General features: G+C 38.4%; 1 protein-coding gene across 2 annotated transcripts in view; it reads right to left on the reverse strand.

The window, feature by feature from the left end:
• Window positions 1–1122: 1122 nt before the first annotated feature.
• The window catches only part of NAMPT (nicotinamide phosphoribosyltransferase), a 30238-nt gene continuing 6687 nt past the window's right edge, over window positions 1123–24673 (reverse strand). Inside the window, exons 2-12 of one of the 2 annotated variants that reach the window (XM_032190771.1) lie at window positions 20931–21087; window positions 19620–19723; window positions 16663–16791; window positions 16030–16188; window positions 15532–15668; window positions 13159–13384; window positions 11810–11929; window positions 8948–8965; window positions 6020–6160; window positions 5750–5884; window positions 1123–3237 (exon numbers count right to left, since the gene is read on the reverse strand). In XM_032190771.1, coding sequence (XP_032046662.1) covers window positions 3124–3237; window positions 5750–5884; window positions 6020–6160; window positions 8948–8965; window positions 11810–11929; window positions 13159–13384; window positions 15532–15668; window positions 16030–16188; window positions 16663–16791; window positions 19620–19723; window positions 20931–21087 — 1440 coding nt within the window. In that variant the 3' untranslated portion in view covers window positions 1123–3123. The remainder of the gene's footprint in view (window positions 3238–5749; window positions 5885–6019; window positions 6161–8947; window positions 8966–11809; window positions 11930–13158; window positions 13385–15531; window positions 15669–16029; window positions 16189–16662; window positions 16792–19619; window positions 19724–20930; window positions 21088–24673) is intronic. The other variant, XM_032190781.1, reaches the window with a different exon arrangement.

A 24673-nucleotide genomic window follows, 5' to 3' on the forward strand; every position in this document is an offset into this window, starting at 1 on the left:
TAAATGGAGGATATGACCTCATAGCAAATTCAAGTGCTCCATTTTTAAGCAAAAGCACACCAGATATTGAAGTACAGATGTGCTCACACTTTGCAAGAGAAAAACAGAAGAGGGAAAAAAAATAATCCAGTTTTCCTTTTCTTCTTTAGAACTAAGCTGACCACAAACTGCAAGCGAGCCAACAGGGCAGTTCTCTTACAGCAGACTATGACAGCAAGCTGTACTCCAATCTGTGTTTGGCAACAAAGAGCGCATGAATGGAATCTGATGCCCAACATCACAACTTTAAGACACAGTCAAATGGCTCTTATTTTCACTGCCAGAACTAAACTTTATTTCCATGTGTATTACATACTGGTATTTGATGTCAAATACATTAAAATTACTTTAACAGAGGATTTAAGTGAGGAATACTTATTCTTCACTAAACAGTTTAAGAAGGAATGTAAAAACCTACACAAAAAAAATGTTTAAATGTTTTTACTTTGGCAAACCGAACAGTTAAATACTCTTCTGTTCTCTCCTCAGGTCTTTCAAAGTATGAAAAAAGCATCTTTTCATAATCATGCAGCTTAAGAAAAAATAGTTTTATAAAATCCGTTTCTTATGCTAAATATGGTTACAAATAAGTGTATTAACACAAAACTCCCAATTCCTATTTTTAAATACAAATACTGTGTTATATTATGAAATGGGGATAATTAAAATATATCAATGACTACAAATCTAGTAATTTAAAGCAAACTTAAACATGCTGTTTGCTTTTATGTGGAAGAATCAGGATACTGTATGGTTCAAGCACTGTAGTAAGTTTTATCAACTCCTTGATGCCCAGAACGTCAAACTGCCAAACACAAAGACATGTATTCAGGTGTGAATAGCACCAGGTGTTCTGCCTCCCTCCTCCCCCTTTAAAAAGATATTAGCATTTATTAAAATGAGTGACGTGACAACCTTCTGAGTGACATGCACAGGTAGAGAATCTGCTTTAAGTCTCCAGCTAACACACTAAGTTTTAGAGAACACTGAACAACTACTGATGCATTTCTTTGTTACACAAGAAAACAGTGCTTCCACGGCATATCCTCACTGTTCAAGTACAAAAATATCAGTTATGGGTAGTTAATAGTTATCAAAATTTTTATTGGTACAGAATGAAAGCAGCATTTACTCTTATTTTTTAAACCGTACATCATAAAATTCCCTAGTACATATCTGGAGGAGTAAAATAGGCTCTGTACTATTTACCTGCTATTGATCCTAAGTCCAGATTTAAATTCTTTCTTGGCCAAATACAAACAATATCATTAATAGCAAAGGGAAGGCAGTTCCTCAGTGTGAAAGGTCAGCATTTAAAGTTTTACTAAAGCACTATTTTTGAAACAAGACATCACTTAAATGTATAATTACATACACTAAGAGTGGAAAACAAGTTTTTATTAACAAGAACTACTGAAACTGGGCATAAATGTCTTAACCACAAACCCTGGAAATATTGTGAATGCTTTGATGTGGTCCTTGGTGACAGAATAAAAACAATGAAGTATGGCTTTTCAATCTTCCTTTAAAAGCATATTTTGTATAATTTTTGTAGGCTTAAGTGATTTTAGAGGACCCCTAACATTTTCCTGTAACATCGTTTTCTAATTAGAAGCATTAATTACATCAGTATATTAAGTCGTTGTCTGACAGTTGATCATAAACAAAATACAGAAACCATTTGTTTTTGCTTTTTTTTTCTTTAAATAAGGGAGGTATTCCTTTTCTAGCGAGAGCCACCCTACAATACTACCAAACATTTCAGAGGTTACTACATAGCTTCTCAAATAAAATCCTCAACAGTTTTATCTTCTAGCAGATATTCAAATCAAGCATATGCAGAGAGCAAGTACAATCAAGTGCAGACAGTTCAAAATTCTCTCTGAAACCTTGTTTTTACAGTTACCCTCTGCAAAATAAAAGCCCCTCCTTGCCCCAACGAGACAGGGGAGAAGGGGAAACAGGTCTGCCATTCATGTAGGAGTTTGGCTAGCATAAAGTTTTATTAAAGTTGTTAACAAAAATAGTTAAACTTTTTTTTTTTTTTTTTTTTTACAATTTAACATCCAGTCTGACAAAAGGCAAATCAATGAAAAAAATACAAAAAAGTAAAAAAGTGCACTACCGAGTCCAGTATTTTGCTTTAAAGTCATGTCACTTACAGTATATGAAAAATAAACCCAGAAGTGTAATTACTTTAAAATACACCGCTTCCATATTTCAGTATTTTACACATATATTCTATAGTGGAAGAGGAGATCTCTTAAAAACTTTACTCTTAAAATATTGAGGTGCATGTGCCAAGTGGGATAGACTTGGCAAGTTAAGTTGCAGTAGAGAATCCTTTCAAATTTGGCATTCCGTTTATACACCTTACCATGCCAGCAAGGTCTGTAGTACCTAAACCTTCTAGTAAGAACAGTAATTTTCTTTAATGTAGATTAACTAAATACAGACAACTACAAGAAACGGTGAGGTCAGCAATTCTATGGGATCTTAAGGAGATACAAGTCCTGATTTAGTCGTCAAATGGTACAATGTCACAACAAACTTTAAGGCCATGTTTTATTTGCTGATTAATGGACAAAAGGCAATGGATTCTCCCCCCCACCAAATATTTTCTTGAAAGTCTGTGCTCATAAAAATCATGAAAAGTTGGAAAGACTTAATTATTGAAACTTTAAATATATTTTACACAATCTTGTTTGTACAAAAATACAAGTTAAATATAAACATAAAGCAATCATGATAATTTTATGTAAATCCATTTTGTGATATTCTGTTATATATAAAAAAGTTTCTCAGCTCTGTCTCATTTGTGAAAAGATCAATACCAGATTGAGTCACTACTGGCAAAGGGCCCTAAAAAGCACACTTTAGCATTAAATATGTTTTACATTGTAAGTACCATTTCCTGATTTCATCTTTTCTAAAGACTGGCAAAAGATAGGGCAGTATGTCCATAAACCAACAAATAATTTGGCTACAATGTCATAAAACACAAACACACAAATCTGTACAGTAAACCCAGTAGCTATGCAGTACATACTTGTTACACACACATACACGGACAAGGAATGAAACTTAGTGAGACGCCATTTCTAGTTCACTGTTCTTCAGCCTGGCATTTTGTCTTACTTCATCAAATGAATATGACTTCGTTACCTTTCCGTTCTTAAATACTGTATGAAGGAGGTCCTGCAAGAAACACCACTGTTTTAGCAAGATTCGTTTGCCAATGAACAAACACAGATTACACAAGCTACATATAAACTTAAAAGCAAGATTGATGAAACGAGAGCTTTTGACTGTCAACATACTATATCTTTTCAGCTCTGTCTGTTACCTTTCCCTAAAAGTGAGACAGAAGAAACGATTTAGTCCATCCTGTGCACAGACAGAAGTTTTGTGCTGAGAAGTCCCTGAAGTAAGTTGTCCACATGAAGCCAAAGACAAAAAAAATCCATACGCTAAATATATCCCACTAGACCAGCTAGTCGGAAAGGAGACAACCAACTAAATTTTAAGTACAATTCAATTACAGAAGTTTAGATTAAATCTTAATTTTCTCTACACCAATTATGGAAAAAAAAAAAACAAAACACCACAACTCTTTTTTATGCAAAGTGGACTCTTAGGAAAATATATAAAAATGCATCAAGAAGTGCTCACAACTAGCACAGTGAAAGGGCGATAAACATAGCTTTGCACAGAAAAGTTAGCACAAAAGCAATGTTGGACAGCTGCTTTGCCTGGTGACATATTGACTATTAACCCATGGCAATAGGGAATCGGGGCCCACAAAGGAACACACCTCCCCACCATTTCCCAGAGTTCCAAAGAACCTGTACAACATATACAACCTTGTCTAACATCCCATTACAGAAAACTACTTTATAAATTCTTTCCCCTGTCAAAAATGAAGGGACCACACATCAAGCTAATTCAGATCCCAAATGATGTGACTGAGTTGTTTGGAAGACCTTCTTACCATCAACTCCCATTTGTGTGTACATATACCCCCCCACATATATATTTATAAATAGATATATATGAATGTGCATCACAAACAGATACATGCATACGTGTATACAGAACTCTGAAAGTACACAGAATGGTTTGGGTTGGATGGGACCTTAAGGATCACCCAGTTCCAACCCCCTGCCAGGGGCAGGGACACCTCCCACCAGACCAGGTTGCCCAAAGCCCCATCCAGCCTGGCCTTGGACGCTTACAGGGTTGGGGCATCCACAGCTTCTCTGGGCAACTTGTTTTAGCGTCTTACCACCCTCATAGTATAGGATTTCTTCCTTATATCTAATCTAAATCTACCCTCTTTCTGTTTAAAGTAGTTATGCCTCGTCCTATTATTACACTCCCAGTTGGAATCTTTTTTTTTTGTTCTTAGGTCTTTATATCAAGAGCATGTTATCTACAGAGTACATAACTGTTTGTCTTCTATGTTTAAATTTCTCAGAGATCTCACTTTTATGCTTAAACAGCATGCCTGGAAACATCCCTCTGCCTTGTAGCACAGAAATGTCCTTGTACGTACCAGAAAACTCAATTTTCCAGCTTTTAATGACTGAAGTGCAATTTGATAATGTGTTTACTTTCAATACTCTTAATTCAGGAAGAGACTCAACATACAGTTAAGCATTCTGTTGCCAGTTCACTGAATACTTCAGATCTCCATCTGAAAAGCTGAGATTGGCCTAAAGATTGCACTTATTTTACTGAAATAGCACTTAATTTTGTGACTGTAAAGACTTAACAAGGGAACAGACTTTGTAGACTAATTTGCATCTTGAAACTACTCCAGGTAGAGCATTAACACCTGAAGGAACTATTTACAAATCTCAATGCAAAAGTAGAAACAGGTTTAGTTAAGCCTGTCCACCTCCCTCCTCCTCAAGCTACTATTCAAATATATGACTCATACAAAAGTACTTTGTTAACATTTTCTCATAGAATATTCCAAGTAGAAAGGGACTCACAAGGGTCCAACTCCCAGCTTCACACAGGACCACCCAAAAATCAGACCAAGCGTCGTGTCTGAGAGCATTATCCAAACACGTCTTGAACTCTGTCAGGCTCGGTGCCATGCCCACTGCCCTGGGGAGCCTGTCCCAGTGCCCGACCACCCTCTGGGTGCAGAGCCTTTCCCTAACCCCCAGCCTGACCCTCCCCTGTCCCAGCTCCATGCCGTTCCCTCAGGTCCTGTCGCTGTCCCCAGAGAGCAGAGCTCAGCGCCTGCCCCTCCGCTCCCCTTGTGAGGGAGCTGCAGGCCGCCATGAGGCCTCCCCTCAGCCTGTTCTGCTCTGGGCTGAGCAAACCCAGGGACCTCAGCTGCTCCTTGTACATCTTGCCCTCTAGATCTTTAACCATTTTTGTTGCTCTCCTTTGGGCACTCTAATAGTTTTTATGTCCTGCTACATTGTGAGACACTAGTTTTGTGAAAAAGAAGCATCAGTCTCTTGTTTCCAAACACAAACAAAATAGAGTGAACTAGTTTTCAAGCCAGAACATTCTACTAACATCCTAGCACTCTACTGTTACTGAATTTGGCACTGGGGACACTTCTGAAGTAGTGAGACAGGAGATGAACAAAAAGACAATTGGAAACAAGGTGTGAAATTAAGTTACAACCTGTTTTCTGTCAGTCAATTTTTGCATGAGGAATGATGTAATAAATCTTGACAATTCATACCTGTCCATACTCTTCAAGATCTCCCTTGCCTTCTTCAAGTGTCACATAATCTCCAGCAGGTGTCCTATGCAAAGACAGTCGGCCTTTCTTTGACCGTTTGTTTGGATCGGCTACTGGATCCTTGAAGACATTTACCTAAAATGAAAGGAACATCGGGCTTTGTCAGACTTGTGTACCTTATGCAGACGGTGGTAATGTAACAGGAAACATGAAACAGTTTTCAAGAGGCCTCTACTGACAGCATAATGGCAGATGTAGTAAGAGACATACCCCAAGACCGTTGGTCACCACGTAGCTACATTTGAAGGAACAGTTTAAGAGATCTCTGGTTAGTTTCTGCAACAACGCTCCGCCAGATCCAAAGGCGATATTCTCAATACTCCATTTATTCTTCTTCATTCCTTCCACAATCTAATAATAAAAAGAAAACTATGATGGAACATGCTTTTAGACCATGCCATTTTTTTTCCATAAAATATACTACTACTTAAACAAGATGCTTTTACAGACAATTAAACCAACTAACATTCAGTTTCCAGGAGATATATGTAACAAGGCTGCCAATACTTGGCATACTGTTTGCGTTTTTCATTGCAATTACAGCACAGGATAATTATAGAAAGTTTTTGCTGAAAAACTATTACAATGCTGGCACATATCCTTTCCAAACTAGGGTAGCACAGCAATACAATGCCCAGACAATTAGAGAAAACAAAAGACTTCGTGGGAGTTATTTCAGAGCCTTCTGATTTTTCAGAAATATGGGCAGTCCTCAAAGCATAGCTTGTGTCCTCAAACAAAGCAATCATCTTGCTCATCAACTCCAGAAAGATATTACCCGCTTTGACCAATGACTTCAGCAGAGCAGTTCTGAAAAAATATCACGTCTAGAATTAAGATTGGCAATTTAGAGGATGGGAAATGGAAATACATAAAGTTGCTTAAAATGTTTGCCTTGGCATCTTCTCAAGCAGATACAGATTAACATGAACTGCACAGGTATCAACAGTCAATTTAAAACTTACTACAGCATTCCCATCCTCCTCACCACACTATCCACACAAACATAGCATCCTCTAGCTTGGAGTCATGGGTGCTAGCTTAGTCATGCTCATAAGCAAGCAAGATTTGTTTCCCTGACCTGTTATCCCTATTGCAGACTGAAAAGGTGGCTTTGACCCCAATAAGAGTGTTTGAACTCCCATCTCCTAAATATTTCAATAACAAAAGTGGGTGAGAAAACTTTAGAGGAGGTGAAATAGCAAAATCCCATCCATCCAGAAAAAGGAAGGTGAGGAGCAGAATGGAAGCACACAATCCACATGGAACAGTGCAGAGTTTCAGAAATCAGTGTCATGTGAAATGGGGTAATCTTTTTTGTCCTCCTGCAAAGGAAAACGCTACGGTAGCACTTAACACGACTGTTCTAGGAGTTACTGATGTGAAGTCATTTCTTCAAAGGACAGCTAAGGCAAAATCAAACTTTTATATGGAGGGGAAAAAAAAAAAAAAAGACCTCTCCAATTTCAGACAATGGTAAATGGGTAGTTAATGTAAACAAAAATATATAGTAGTTTTCTTTTTATTTATCCATTTAGTCACATGTAGACTGCCTGTCTCAAGGATACTCTCAAAGTCTGAATGCCTGACAGAAATCAGCCAACACGAAAGGTGGCCTGCAGTGCTGTAATTTGAGGGTACAGGTGGCCTGCAGAGCCATAATTTGAGGGTACACCTCGAACAATTTCCCACTAGATTTTTAGCAGATTTTCCCAGTAGAGATACCATCAGTGAGTCTTCCTCATCCCTGAGTAACTACTTACTCAGCCTCATCGAAGAAACCAAGCAAAAGCAATCTCTGGCTCCACCTCTGTGACTTTTGCTTAGGGAAACCCTTGGGTTTCAGGACTATGTCCTGAACAAAGACTGCCTCATTACGTGAAAATCCTGTGGATTTTTATAGTAGCCATTCCACCCTTTCAGACAGTGACCTTCTACAAAAGGAAGGTATGTTTTCAGGTGATTAAGCTCTGGAAGCAGTTTTAAAACGGGTATCCATGGAGGATAAGGGATTTAGTATCAACACGGTGCAAACGAGATTCTCCCTTAAGCACCTCAGAAGTTACTGAATGTGATAAAGGAAGGGTAAAAAAAGGGATTTTGAATACCCTTTCAACTATGAGACCCAATAAGACAGAAAGAAGCTAGCCTTGACTCCCGGACATGGTTCTGCTTATCTACACTGTCTTTTGAAAAGGGAGGTGTTGGTAAGCTCCACCTGGATTCTGAGCAAGTTCTGTCCAGACACTGACCAAGCCTGAAGTCAGGTAAACTGTTGGCCAAGCCTGAGCCAATATATTCTGCCCCACAACTTATCCAGTTTTATAGACAGGTCTGACACCGAATTCACTTGAATATGTCTGCAAGATTTAGGAAAACTATGTGGTATAAACAATACCCTGTGCCCATGCTTAGACTTCACATTCTTCAATACTTGGAGGATTACATATTCTACGGGTACAAGTATAACACAGCTGGGACGTGGCCGCTCAGCCCCTTTGCCTAGATAAGAAATGGGATCCCTCTTTCAGCTGGAAATCCTGCTCTAATTTAGAGAGTTTGTTCATCTCATACTACAGGTACAACTTCTTACTTACCCTGGGTGAAGAACTTGCTTCCATCTTTCTATTCTCTATCAAGGAATTTCCTTAGTCAGACTGATCTTTGGCCAGTGAGGGGCAGAAGGGAAGGGAAATCTAAACTAAGTTGAAAGACAGTCCTGACTTCTACCAGTGACCCACGGCAGCGCCCCAGATTACAGCTTCCTCAGATATGGAGAAGAGATGGCAAACAGCAGCAGTAATGGGGAAGAAGAAAAGCAGGAGATCCCAAACAACTAAATCCTCCAGAAGAAAAACAATGCAGAACAACTCATTGTCTCACACTCCCAAATTTATACAGAGAGCAGCTTCAGTGACAGGGTTTTGACTAGCTTGCCCTAACCACTATGAGCATGACTAATACATCAATTGTGACTCCAGGTTAGAGGATTTGTTTTTCTTTATAACCATTTAAAGACATCTGGAAATTGAATGTTCAAAGAAAATCCTTTGAAAGTGTAGTATATTGTGGAGTTAGCAGATTGGAATGATTTTTAAAAGTGAAAATGCTAGAAGAAAGTCAGAAAAGGTTCCTTACCTGTTCTACCAGCAATCCCTATTAAAACAAAGAATTTTAAAATCCAGTTTACACTCTGTTTTCTGTATTTTTCTTTCAGCTAGGTCTGATATTTAAATGAGACTCTTTGTCATTGCTCATTCTATGTTTTCCTATTGTACCAATTACCTTTCACCTGATCCATACCAACAGGTCAATCTAAGGCTGATACGGAGTAATTAGAACAATCACTTGCATAGGTTTTAAACATATAGCCACGACAATGCATTCAGATTTGTTCATGTAAACTCCTTTATGAAAAGAATGAAGAAACTTGGGTTTTGCTGACATAAAAGGAAAGAAATCCACAACATCTTAAACATGACCAAAATTAGGCTGCAAGCTCGTGGCCTTTTTGCTCCAAAAATACTTGTTGCTGCCAAATGAGAAGTGTCTCTTTCCTCCTTTTCTGCTTCCCCCAACTCAACACAACAGTTTGGTTTTACTCTTTTGTTGTACTGGTGGTTACTGGCCCCTTTCATGAGTCAATGTTGTTCATTAAAACAAAAGAAAATTGGTTTTGGCCAAGTTCATTTGCTGCTACATTTGTGGGCTAAATTTGTTTAATGTTCGGCAGTTTAATGACCAGAGCTGACATGAGGTGCAGAGCAAGATTACAGAATCAGGAAAGGATGAGAAGGCAGCCACTAAGCAGCAATGAGTTCTGTCAACTCCGTAAGCCTTGAGGAGCCGAATCCTCAACCCTCTTCTATATATTCCAGATAAGACTTTTCCTCATAATCAGCCACAGTTTGAGAAAGATAGACAAACAGGCAGATCATCTGAACAAAGAACTTCTCCTTCTGCCTCTTATCCTCTCCCATTAGCTAACAGAATTAATTTCCTGCTCTGTTTAGAGCTTGGAGAGGAGTGCATTTTATCCTCTAACATAAATACTTGAACAATAGTTTTGTCATTTCCACAGAATGGCTGAGGTTGGAAGGGACCTCTGGAGGCCACCTGGACCAACCCCCTGCTTGCCCTGGAGCAGGTTGCCCAGGACTACATCATGTCCAGGCAGCTTTGGAAGATTTCCAAGGAGGAGACTCCACAACCTCCCTGGGCAGCCTGTGCCAGTGCTCAGTCACACAAACAGCACAAAAGTGCTGATGTTCTGGCAGCACCTCTTTTGTTTCAGTTTGTGCCCATTGCTTCTTGTCCTGGCACTGGCCACCATCAAAAACAAACAGTCTGGCTTCATCCTCTTTGTCCTCTCCCTTAAGGTATTTATCCTTCCTCTTCTGCAGGCTGAACAATCCCAGCTCTCTCAGCTTCTCCTCATAGGAGAGGTGCTCTGCTCCCTTCAGTATCTTTGTGGCCCGCCGTTTGAGTACAATCAATACTACATGAGCTTGCCTCTACAAATTTTGCCAGGTGTAACCTACAGAGTGAAGTTTTTGAGTTCCTTACAGAAAAGGATTAATGTTCCCATTTTTTTCCTGTCACAGACTCAGGAAAGTCTCTACAAGTACATATTTTGCCTAACACAGGCATCAAGTCATGCTTAAATCCTGTTTATCAGTCATCGAGAAGTTATTAATAAGTCTCTTCCCTTAGTACCTAACCATAAGACTTCCTTTCTAGTTATTAACCTCTCATGCTTGTGTTTCATTAAGCTTATTAGCACAAATTATTCTCAAGAAGCCACAGGAAGAAAACAAATTTGCTTCAAAGGCTATAGGAACAAAACTAAGGTGCGTACAGCTGGCACATCAGGAAACAATGTCAGTATTAACTGCTCTCTAAGGATCTGAATGACAAACATCTTTGGAATTCTGTGGTTGAGCTTAACATGATGTGCCCACGTTAAATATGCAGATAGTTTCACGCCAGTGAGAAAATAAGCTTGCTATCCTCTCTTACCTAACTTGAGAAGCAGCAAAAGTCAACTTTGTTAAGAAGAGTCTAAAGGTGTGCCAGCCTCGGAAGCTAGGACAAGGTTCAATAAAATCCAGTGAAATTCATCTTAAGTTTATCCAACTTATTTCTGGTTTGCAACTCCAGTACGGTTAATGATGAAGGACCCAGGACAAGCCTGATAAAATCAAGTCCTCCTCCCCCTCATCATCTGCAGCTGCAGCCTATACCTTTATAACTGCATTATATTAGTATCTCTATCTAGCCAACAGTGGTCAATCTGTAACTAGTTTCTAGCACACAGCATCCACTGAAGAACTATTTTTTTTTTGATCTTACTGAAATTGCCCTTTTTATATTATTACTAAGAATTTGTGTATTTACCAGACTCAAACATCTGTGGTGCAACATAGTCCAATTTGATTCAGACCACAGACCTGTAATTCACAATTTCTGGGGCTTTCACCAACCTTTATTCCATTAGTTGCTGAATCAGTAGACTCCTTACCTCCATTATGTTCATTTTTAAACGGTCACCTTCACAAAACACACCTTCAAAATTTGAGTGCAAGCACTCTTCAGAGCATACGTAACTGATGAGCTAAACCAGTTAATTACTACTATTGCTACAGCACAGCAGCCATGCAGTGTGCTTTAGGTATCAATGAAAGGACCAAACACTGCCAGGTTTTGATTTGAATTAGGCTTGACAAGCAGGATAAAACCAAACAAAGGGAGAGACAGTGGGAGTAGAACGGTTACGACAGTAAGATTAGGATATGCCTCTTAGTTTTTTATGCATCTTAATAACTCCCTGTGGGCTTTTAATGAATGTGTTTTATGTGTTAGAATATCACTGCCAGTGTCTAGGATGAAGGGCAGGGTGGGGTCAGTACAGAAGCTGCAACACCTGACTAGTCATAAGAGATTCCAGATTAAACAGCAATATAACCAGTGTCACCCTTATACACGAACAGGATCTCCTACCTCTTGCAACGTGTTGATATCCACACCATCCCCTTGAATAACTCTGAGATAGGGTGGCAGCAGTTTGTAGCCTTTAGAGTTCTCTGTAATGGGAAACTTCTTCCCTAAGATCTCCAAGACCTATGGGAAGTAGAAGGCAAATAGCTCAAAATAAAAATAAAAATCTGCCATTCCAGTAAAGAAACCGATTTCCACATTTGATTCATGCTAAAAACAAACCATAACAAACCAACCAACCAAACAAAAAAAAAAACCCAAGCGCAAATTCATAAGTATGCCCATGTATCCTGCTCTAAATATATCCCTGCAGGTACACAAACAAAAAGCATGCCAGCCATTGTAGCAAAAGCTGTTAGATTAAATCAGTCACAGAATATGTAGCCTTTATGCACTTGTACCCAAAAGCTATCAGATCCATGCTGCCCTCCTTTCTCTCTTCAGTTGTGTCATTTATTGCTATTCATGAGTCAGCTGAATATTCTGCTCTTCCTTTGACCTCCATTAAGATAGTGAACGAGGCTTTCAGTTTTCTAAGATTCTGTTAGCCATCAATAATTAAAATTAAACTCTCCAGATGGGATTTTTCTTATCAGCTCTGAGAAAGATTATTCAAAGTTCCTATTTGTTATGTCATTTGCCCCAAAGGAAGAAAAAAAAAAAAGTGTTAAAAGCTATATGGATCTGATAGACTACCAACATACCTAAAATCTCCCCTACTTTCTTATTAAAACAGTATTGAGAGCTCCTCAAATTCAGAAGGTAACAACAACTTTTGTTGTAAAACCGCAACAATCATCATTCTCTCTCTACAGCTAGAAGGCAAGAAATAGTTTTCAACTTAAAGGTCATATGTCACTGACTTAAACGGATGTGTTACAAAAGGGAGAAGAGCAGTAAATATGTATTTGTAGCATAAAATAGCAAAATTACGTTAATACAGGACTCCAAGATACCTAATCTTGGAGGTAAAATGTCTTATTTGCCTAGCATTTATCAATACTCAAGTTTTTTCTCCCTTTTATTTGTTACTAAGTGATGAAAGACTTCTTTATAGAATCAGTCCAGCATCATTAGTCCATCAAAACTGGTAACTCTTGTAAAGGCTTCAAGGAACGGTATGCAAGAATGATTTTGAAGTAAACAATAAAACCATTCAGATTGCAAAACAATTGCCATATCTACATTTAAATAAGGTAAACATTTAGATTTTTCATAGATAAAAAAACATCCAAAGCATAATAAACATACTAAGTTAGAATATTTTTTTCCTATGTTTACTAGCCTGTCATTACAAAACAAAAAATTGTCCTTCCCAATCACGTATACGAATGACTTTAAGAAAACATTACCTTTAAAACAGTGTCAAGAGGATTCCCAGAATCTGGTCTAATAATAAGCGGTGCCTCTGGACTTCGGGCTTCAATTATATGCCTTAAGTCATCACCCCATATTTTTTCACAAGCATTGTAAATGTCGTAGCTGTCGCTAACCACAGATACAGGCACTGAAGAAAACTGTGTTACTATGTGTTCAAAAGCATCTTTTTCGTGATCCTTCCCCCAAGCCGTTATGGTACTGTGAAGTCAATTGAAAAATACATATTAGAGGAGCATTTGCATTAAATCACACATCCTGTACTTTCTACATGAAATAATTCAAGATAACGATAGGCAATGTGATTACAGGAGAGCACAAACTATATTTTTATCAGCTCTGTGCTACACTGATAGTAAATGCATTAACAGCAACCTGGATTCATCTTTGCAACTCAAACAAACACTGGACGCATGAAGCTTCTTTCACATTACTTTTTTTTTTAAAAAAAACAAAAACAAAAACAAAAAAAAAAAAACAAACTTTTGTTAGAGTTTCTCTTAAATTTGACATTCAGACAATTAGGGAACTACAAATACAAGAACAGACCATCTGCTCTGGCAACCTCAGACTATAAAAAGGGAAGTTGAGAACTAGCAGCATAAATTAGAAAAAAACTTAAACAGAAACAATTTATTTGCCTTTTTTGTATAACAATTTAAAGCCATTAAGCTCACTGATACAAAGGTTCTTCTACAGGAATCTCAGAGCATTATCCTTGGTACAAGGGTACAGGCAAGCATATCAAACAGAGTTGCTCTGAGAGGTACTAGGTTACTCAATGCCAGCTGATCTGCAGCAGCTGCCTGTATGTGGCTGTTGTAGAGCAGCAGACATAACTTTCATCAATAACTTGTGTGTGAACACTAAATGCACGCATACCAAGTGTAGGTGTGCAGTAAGAGCTAGTGTGCATTGAATTTGTACCATAAAATACTAGCACTAACTTCTGTGTACACGAGCCCTGGATCATGGTAATGAAGAGACAAAAAATTCTCTTCCAGGAGGTTGGGGCAGTTACAGGAACCACCCTGGTGGTGTGCCAGAAGTGAACACTACACACACAACACTTTACCCTGGAAGTTGTGGAACAGCAGAACAATTTTGGAACAATTTGGGTCTCTTGCACAAGACTCTTCTGTTGTTCTAGCTTGAAAAGAGTTACTGCAGTCTCTATTTGGCAATACAAACTAACACACTTGATCTGCCTGCTCTCATACTACCACTTCAACTTGCTGTACAAAAGATGCTTCCACATGTTTCCTTTCATTACAAAGGATTTTATAGTCACTTTATTAATCATTTTTTGATTTAACTGTAGTATTAAGCTAATCAGAGATGAGTCAGACAAATTTTGTTATATCTACTGATCAAGCAGCAGTTTTAGAACAGCACTATTGCAATGGTCCAGAAAATTATATGAAGTAATGTACCTTCAAAGATAATCACGTTAGAACTAATCACTTGAACTTGTGTTATCTATCTTACAATTCTGACTGAAAATAACCCTATTAAAAAGAACTACATTTGTACTTGCTAGGAGAAAAACACAACTGGCCCTTCCTTTATATTGTGTTCATTTCAGTATGCAAAGACACACACAAGTGAAATCCAAAGGTTTGCCCTCACTCCTGACCTTGTACATGATTCCTATCTCAACACCAAGAGCTCTTTCTTCATCTCAATTACCTGTTTGAGACCAGTTCCTTACGCTCAAGCTTGTGAACAACTCAGTGCGAGATTAAGGATCAATTGGCTGAATTAGTTACGCTGATAGGAAGCTTTAGAACAGCTTCTTTTGGAGGGAGAACATGATCTGTGAAAGCCTAAAGGTGCATCTTATACAATTTTTCATGCTACTATTTTATGTTTAGAACAAATTTAAAGTTCATAACATGAATCCTCAGTAACTACTTTTTTTTTGCCTGTAAGCCCCCAAGTCCATTCTAAAAATCATCTACATGTTGAATCACAGAATCACTGAATATCCTGATTGGAAGGGAGCCACAATGATCATTGAGTTCAACTCCTACTTTACTTAGACTGTGTTAAGAAGTTTATAGTTAAAAACATTTTAAAAAAACATTTTGAGTTAAAAAAAAACATTTTGAGTTTAAAAAAAACATACCATTGCTGTGCCCCTAGAACATGCAAAAGACATCAGTATCGAACTTTAGCCATTATAGCTGGGTCAGTCATGGCTAATACTGTGTGGTATAAATGAAACAGTTTAAGCCTGCCTCATCCTTTTAAGTGAAAAAACTCTGAATACAAAGATGAGTAAGTTTAACAACATGTAACTTTTCTATTTAAAAAAAAAAAAAAGTTTTGATAGCCAAAAATCTTACCTGTGTTCAGCAGCTGGAACAGAATACCCTGGAACCGGATCTTTTGTTCCATAGTACTTTTTAATTAATGCAATTCCAGCTACAGTGTCTGTTCCTTTGAAGTTCACCAAATGAGCTGACGCTCCTATTCCTGCAGTCTGAAAAAGATGCAGCTCTCAGTTGCCAGGCCAAATATAGAAGCCTAAAACCAGTTACTGGCTAGCACTAGATTGAAACAAAACTTTTACTCAGTTCCTGTTTCACCAATACACTCTTAATGCATTTACACAGGAAAGACGGTTTCTACATCGAAGAAAGCTCTCCCAGCCTAGCAGTCAGACACAGCTCAGACACACCCACCTACCCAGATTTACCCACTCCACATAAGCCCAAATGCAGTGCTCTGTGTATTCACAATTTCACTGCTGCACATAGATGTAACTGTTAACAAATACATGCTGCTATCCCTTATAGTTAAGAAGGATCAGGCTTCTCCAATTACTAGAAAAGTAGCATTACCTCTTGTGAAGAAACTCCTCTGTAGCCGAAGTCATGCAGTTTATATTCCAGTCCTTCTAAGCTGCCAGAAGTCTCCAGCAAATACTTGGCCAAAATCTTTTTCTGCTCTCTAGAATTCGTAGCTACTGTGATTGGATACCATGACTGAACAAGAATAGTCTAAAATAAAACCCAACACATTATTAGGTGCAAGTTTGCTTAGGATTCCAAAATCCCCACTTGGTATTTAATCAGGTTCAAAAAGGGCTATTTATTTTCATCACCCATTCAGGAAGTACTGATGGCTCCAACAATTTGCTTTAGGTTAAAGTAATTTGCCTTTATAATACCTTTATAAGGCAGGTAAGTACTGGCCATCTTGGGACTTATTGCTCCCAAGCTACAGACATTTATCTCCCTTCCTCCTCTTTTCCTCATTAATAAAAGTACTGCTGTGGATTTCCTGTAAAAACTATTACAGTCACTTGCCAGGTAGTGGGAAAAGGTAAGAGCACTAAAGAAAGAATCCAGGCTTACTTAAAGCAGAAGATGAAAGCAGCCAGAGAATCTCTTTAAGCTATTAAGGGATTCAACCCTTAAATTAAGTGTGTTAATATTTATTTAGAAAAAACATACTAGCCTTCCAAAACTGACCTCAATCCAATTTGTGAGCCAGTAGCATTCTGGATCTGTGTTTTCTACTGTGAAGAGAACATTTCCTCTGGGAATGACAGAGCCCTCAGGAACCGCTTTTATTTCAATAGGAAGATGGCCATCATATTTCTGTGTGAGAAACAGCAATATTATTAGGTAACAGAAGGTTGGAACCTACTTCTCATACTTAACTGCAGTGGATAAAAGTCAGTCTGTGAGTTCATTGATAAAGCTTTTTATTTTTTTCTTTCGACCTTAAAAATAATTCAGTTTGTTTATATACTGACCAACCCAAATGAGTAAGAAAAACGCATTTATCAAAAAGGAGTAAAACTCCATAACCTAAAAAATAAATTATATAGAGTATCTTTATCAATCCAAATTCTGGTTATCACTTTCGTTCCTTGATGCATAAAAGCTTAAATAGTCAATAAAAAGAAATATGCTCTATTCACAGAACAAGAAATATCTGCTATGCGATTTTCACATGAAGAAAGCAGAAAATCCCAACTGTTTAGCTATTATGTAGATCTTAAACAAAAATCGCTAGTTTTGCTTGGTCTAGAAGTGTGCTTTGTTAATTTATTAGAGTAGGATCTATTTAGCATCTATCATAAAGAATATTTTGTCATCTCAACTATTCACTACACATGAAATCCAATCTCGAAGTGTCATTCTTCTGTTAAATTCAGTCTTTCATCCCTGAAAGAGTATTTTGTGGAGTATGCCTTCTGCAAAAGAGTAAGTTGCAAACAGTAGTTCTAAAACAGTAATTATAACTTTGCAAGCTAAACTGACAATACTTAAAACATTTTGCACGTCAATATTTTTTGACAGAAATCTTCGCGTGATATTACTTCTTTAAAGGTAACAAAAATTGTTAACAGTGCCCAAAACTCAACGAAGATCTTTTCTATACTACAGTTAAAAGGTTTCTTCTGAAGTGTAAGACACTGAAGCAAGTAGTGTTTACATACCACACAGGGTTTAGTTGTCAAATTTGGAGATAACAGTTCTGGTTTAATAAAGGACAATGAAGCCTTCAAAAAGGCTCAAAATTATGTATTACTGATTCAATCAGAAGTAAACTTGGTGGAAAAACAAAACAGATTTAAAAGTTGCTAAAGGTGTTCATTTTGTCCACGGAAAAAGCAACAGGGTCGTGTCATACCACTATAGCACCATTCATCAAAATACTGTAATTCATCATAATGCTATAGCATCTTTCACAATTTTCAGGTAGAGTCAGCTTCTTTCTGTAATGAGGTATCTCCTGAATGTACGCAGAGTGTGTCTGGTAAGCATTTCAGGCAAAAATCATCATTAATATCCTTTTTAGCCCAGATCAACTCCATATGTTCAGGGCTTACAACTCTAATGCTCCTCACCAGCTCCTGTTTGCTTCCAGCCTCTACCCCATCCCCTCATTCCACAGGAATCCCATTCCTCCTTTCCACTCCCTCCATTCTGTAGGTATTTACTTCTTCATTTACTCTGTACAAGTTCACGTACATACATTTCAAATTCATTTTGGCATGTCACTCATACAGCCATTGCTCCCTCCACTTTACCTAACACAACATACCAGTTAACAGAGTCAAAGAGAGCAGGCAGTAGTAGAGAGGGATAGAACACCTCTGGGTGCTCATAAGGGCAGACAAGCACCCAAAGGGAACAAGCCATTCCACTTTGAGCGCCACTAGCATCTAAGAACAAAATGGAAATTATATTTGTTTTTATATATGTACTGTTTTAGCAAGAAAATCTGACCAAGGAATAAAGAACACAAGGAATAAAGTACACAGAGGGTACTTGGGAAGGCTATTTTGAATAAGCCATTGAAACAGGTTTAGTTAAACCATATCAAAACTCAGTGTGGACAGACATGCAGCATTAACAAGGTATTAATTCAGTTTAGCCCAAGGGGGGTCAAGATTAAATACAGATTAGAGTAGCCCACAATCTATAACGTAACTTAAAAATATGTATTTAATTCACAGTTGTAGCTGTTTCAAGTAGATACAAGTGCTCTACAAACACCTAAGTCCCTCTTAGAGAACAATGTTATTTACCTCGCTGCCATTTTCAACACTTAAATTCACTTTTCTGTTTTGCACTCCTTATGGCTCACCCTTATTGCAAGATGATATCCAGATATATTCACAGATGCCACCAAAAATACATCCAGTCAGGGTATCCATGTGAAAATAAATGCAAAAGGCTAAAAATTGTGTTTTCAAGCGTCAAATGCCATTCATAAGAATCCACAATGAAACCTGGTATTTAATTCACCAGCAGAAATTAGAACAACTCTGAAGAGTGTTACTACTCTGAATCTGGTGGCTTTACACAGAAGAGATATTTGCAATTACTTGAAGACTGCTACATTTTAAACAAAAGGGAAAGAGGATAAATTGAGGAAAGACTTGGGAAGATTTGTGTGTCAAATGTTCAAGCCTTGTATTTCATAATGAAGTTCAACTTAAGTATCTCTGGAAAATTTAGGAAACAATTGAACAAAACACATTTTCTGGAACTATTTACACATACAAGAAGTTGTAATGCTTCCTGCATTGGAATAAAAATGGTTATGATTAGTTACAGAAAGCAATATAAATGATGCAACCAACCACTAAGCACTATATTATAAATGGAGACTTGCCAATAAGCCCCCACTTATTTTAACTGGCTGACAGCAGCCATAAATCCTTATTACCTGCAAAGCCGTATTTGGCATCCAAAAGGATGAAAATTGTTTTTCCTCCATGGACTTGCAATTATATGATTATTCTCTGACTGCTTCTACTCCCTGTACACTGTATGAAAAAGCTAAATTTACCCACACTTTGGTATTACAGTTAAAATATCTTGATTTAAAGAAGAGACTGTGAAATTTATTTTGCAGTTTATACATAAATCCTTCAGGATGACCTTGCATTATTTCCATAAGTTTTTACCTCCAGAATGTAGTTCCATCCCTTTTCATTGAAGACGTCGTCTTGAAAGTGCTCCCTATACACTTCTTTGGCTTCCTTGATTTTCTCTTTGGTTACCACTTTACCTGTGGTTCCAGAAACAAATGAAAGATTAGGAAATAATAACAAATAGGTTCAGACACAGAAAAGTTACTTTGCCTCAAAAAAATAACAACACAGGTAACATGTCAAGTGCAGTAAATCAGCTATGCTCAAACCAAATTTAACTTATTACATAGATTAGGATGCTAAGGGAACTGTGGTCAGCAGGTGACTCAAGAAAAGTTTCAGCTTTCTATTTTATGATGGTTAATAACCTGTCAAGGGTTTTGTTTATCTGTGACTTTCCTGAAGGAGCGTGACAATTGTGCAACTCAGCACACAGAAGACACAACCTGACTAGCTCAGGTCTCAAGCTGCGCTGCTCCAGAAAGAATCCCTATAGAGAGGCCTTAAAAAATCAGATTAAACACTTCTGTGACACAAACAGACAGACTAACCACATTACTTGAATCATTGCTGCTGCTTTGTGACCAATCTTCTATTTGCAATGTTAGAGAACAATCCTCAGATTGCTACAGAAAAGATTATCAAGTGCTTTGATTTTAGTCTAATTCCAATATCTGGCAGAACTTGCAGAGAGATTTACGAATTCTGGTTCAAGATAAAAGACAAGTAAGCTATATGGCTAAAGTTGTCCTTCCCAAGCCTGGCAGAAGGCAATTTGCATTTGGGTCAGAACAGATGACATTCACACATAATGCAAAAAAGCAAGCGAAGTCTTAAATGCCACCATGGATTTTTCAGATGTTACTCTTAAAATTGTCAATATTGAAAACATGTTCACATGTAGCTGCCTTGTTCAGCAATCTGAGTGGCAACAAAAATTTAAGGGAAATTGATATTACTGCCTTACACACTAAATAAATCAGCAAATAGACTAAAATTCATGTTCAAAATGTGACGTGTACCTCTGTGTGGTTCTATGAAGTCTTGCTCCACTTCAATTCATTTCAATTTAACCCCCTGAAGTAGGGATACAAACACCTCTTTGTTTTTAGTAACCCATTGTCACAAAGAAACAGTAGAATGGTGCCTGAATTTAGAAGTCAGTACCTTTTAACAAGGGCGGTCATCTCATTTTCAAAATCACATAAATAATATCTTATGCCTGCCACCACCTGTACTGCACCAAAATAGTCTGGATTTGTTTAAAATTCTACAACTCCAGAAAGACTTCAGAAAAATTAAGGTATTTATTTTCAGGTAAAGTTTTACTTTTGAGTCAGTTACCTTTTAAGTATTTATTCAGAATGTATTGCAAGCCATAAAAAACGGTTTCTTCGTATTTCACTTTCCTTAATTTGGAATTTTCCGTCTTCTTTTCACGACATTCGAAGTAGGAATATACTTTGCTTGTGTTAGGTGGATATTGCTTGTAGTGTGTAACCTACGTTAAGAAAAACTTCAGTAAGTACTTGAAACAACACTGCAAAAAGAGAAATCAAAAGTCATTGGGCAATATTAGGGTTTGCAGCAGAGCTCTTTGTATGTTAAAGCTTACGGTAACTCCAACTCTTCTGGACTATTCCCTGTTTACACTCTACAGTCAGCAAGTCTTTGGGGGGATTTCCCACTTCTTCAATTTTCAGTTCAGAGGTCTGTCTCCTTTATCTTATTTTGCTTCCATAACAGGCCTTTTTCCCCAGTAGCCTTCATGGCCAGCACTCAACCCTCTGCTTTGACTAACTGGGAAGGACACTGGCTGGGATTTTAGGATCAGCACTGGGCACTGACCTACCTACCCGGGCAGTTTTCACTCCACCATGCTTTGGCCAAGCCCAAGAGCTGTCTTCCACTACCAACGTGGAGGTCTCTGCTTGTAGTTGAAGTGCTGAAGGCTATAATCACGCAATTCAGGTGAAAGCCATCGAGACTCAAGAAGGCACCGACAATGGCACCTACCCAAGCGTCCCATTATCCACGGGCAGAGTGCATTTCTCAAGCTGAGATTATGTTAAAGCCAGCTTACAAACCTGTTACTGCTGGTAATACTGTTACGAGATCTGCTTGGGGTTTGTACCTCCCCTTTTGTACTTTTTTCCAATTTCTGACAAAGTTCTCATTTGGCATAGAGGAAGCACGAAAAGTTGCAGTCCGAAAGCGCATATCACATGGAAACTGGTCACATGAACATATCCAGGTAAACTGGATTCAGCCACACCAGCTTTTATTAACTACTGGTAATTAATAAATCTACCCATAAATTTACTTAGGGTAATGTGTTGTTTGAAACAGCTGTACTTTAAACATTAGCAACTTAAATCTGCAAAATTCTTATCTACTAGTATGTAAAAAGCAAACCCCATGCAAAACCTCTAATTCCATATTACACACACACACACAAAGTGATGTAACTTTGATATTGTAAATCTGAATGTTGAAATTACAGGATGCATAAAGCAGCTTAAGGCATACCCAGAGGTGAGGTATCAACATTTTTTCTAAAATTATTAAGAAAAGTCTGTGAAGAAGTCTATGCACTCCGTAAGAGAAAACTGTTCCTACAGCCGAGTAAAGCAACATCACACACAAGAACAAAACTTGAAAAAGGCATGAAATACATCTGGATTTTTCTGAAATGTCCACACTTATCATCTCAACTACGAGTTATACTTGCTGCTACTCCTTACTCCAAACCATCCTAAAGAGTGTCCTTTCCAACACCACACTGAATTGGAAAAAGGACAGTTTAACATTGTCCTGTCTTTTTAAAAAATGCACCTCTGACACTTTCAAAGTAAAACATTTGAAAGTTTCCCTTAACCTGTATTGATAAAATTGTCTATTAAAGGATTTAAAAAACAGTTTTTGAATCTCCAAAGGGAGAATGCCTACTGCTAATCACATCAAAATCAAAGCCAAAAACTGCCCGACAGATTTGGTTTCTATTAGGAAAAGCCTCACCCCACCAACTGTAACATGCCCGCTCCCAGTTCCAGGCAGAGCTCCCAACAAAGTGAATCCCAGTGCCAGCCCAGGCAGTTCTGCTCACCCCGTTACCACACGCACAAAACCACAACCACACAAAACCACACAACAATCCAAAAAACCTACTACAGAGCAGTCTAACAATACACTGTTTGTCACGTCTTGCTGACTAACCGGAGTATGGGCACCCACGCAATCCCCTTACGTGAAAAAATTTGTTCTTTTTTGTGAGCATGTAAGGGACAGGACTTTAAGCTGGGGCTTCTCATTTGATTATATCACTTGGGAACTCCGGTTAACTTGATTTTCATTCTTCATCCAATTTGCATGCTACAGCTTCATGATTTCAGAAGCACTCGACAGAGCGCGCCAGCTCCAAATGCACACAGCCAGCGTCCCCCAAACAATTCCCCAGAGCAATACCCCAATTCTTTGAATATGATCTGGAACAAAAAGATGCAACGTTGTTGTTTTATCCACAATGGTTCAAGCAAGGTAAAAAAAAAACAAACCAAACCTACATCAACATGAGACTGCCAAATCAAGTCTCTTTAACGAAGTTTAATTATCCAAGTTACAAAGGCAGGTTGCTGAAGTTAGCATCTACATTATCATGAAAACTTGCATGACTCTCAGCTACCAGCTTAAAAAAAAAAACACACACCTCTGGCTTTTGCTGTTCCAAGGCATCTCCTCCAGCTAAACATTTCTCTCTATCAATGGGTTACAGGCCCCAAATTCACTTTAGGTGTGCAGCGCACACAGTGAGTCGGTGCCACCTTCCCCTGGCGCATTTCAATGCAGTTTTCCTCATGGACTTCCCATCCTAGCTCTGCTTTGAAGCACGATCCCAAAACACGCTGCTCTGGCTGTAGACTGGAAGCTGAATGTTGAAACCCAGCTGGAAAGCCAACAGCCCAATTTATCCTTTAAGGAGCATGCCTGGGGAAACAGCTCCATCAAACTACCGTGCTGGCAGTTTCAACCTAAAAAAGATGCACTCAAGTTCCTCAAACAGTAAATCACAGGTTTGGATTTTTTTTTCCTGACTTTGGATTAGATCTTAACCTGAAAGTGTATATCCACTAGCTTCCAGAAAAGTTATCTCTAAGGATGACAACCTAGATAAAAATTGCTTGTGAAAGTAGTGTCAGTTTATCAATTAAATTTCATCAAGTACTTGAAAGATGATTTATTTTCCAACAGTTATGTGTGTAACATTTAATTCTATTCTTCACATACTAGAACCTGTTTGGACAGTGAAAAATACACATCCTTGGCAATTAGGATATTTCACATCTAAGCAAACTTCACCTTTGCAATCTTAAATATCTTGTGCTTTTCTTTGATGCTCTACAGAGCTATTGGTTTTAGCTACAAAAATCAAAAACCCCCACTGGGTGTCCGCAAGGATCTCACAGACTTCTCGGTACTTAAAGGCACAAGCACAGCATGAAAGGCCCAAATCTTCCCACCGCTGCTTACTCCAGGTGCGTGAGAAGTCATCCACAAGAGCCATTTCCCCTGTTCTCGATGGGTTCAGCAGGAGCTGCAGCTCTCTGGATCCATTCCCAACCCTCCATGTCCCTGCTGTGCTAAGTCACGGTGTCACCCTGCGCCTCCAGCACGCAGCCATCAGCCAGAGGGCACTTGTCTGGACCCGGCTGTGCCCGCAAGCTACCAGGCAGGGCACAGAAGGTGCCTAGGAGGCACATCTGCTTAATAAGCATCACTGCAGATCTCACTGTTAGCAGGGATTTCTGGATGTCTGGGAGGTAGGAAATTAATAGCCATGCACCAGAGTGTTGGGCAGGCACTTGGATACGTAGTCAAATGTCTGGGGTAGAAAATAAATGAAATATGAGGAAGGATCAAGCCCAAGGGAACGGGAACACTCACGGAAGAGACAGAGCACCCGTGGAAAACAAATCAAAACCTCTACAACCAACCACACGAACAGGACTACAAGGCGCTTGCACAAGGAAAAGTACACTTTGAAAATTGCCAGAGCTGCCCTTGTTGTCAGATGTTTTGATTCTCTCTGT

Source organism: Aythya fuligula, chromosome 1 (assembly GCF_009819795.1).
Source record: "Aythya fuligula isolate bAytFul2 chromosome 1, bAytFul2.pri, whole genome shotgun sequence".
Classification (NCBI taxonomy): Eukaryota; Metazoa; Chordata; class Aves; order Anseriformes; family Anatidae; genus Aythya; species Aythya fuligula.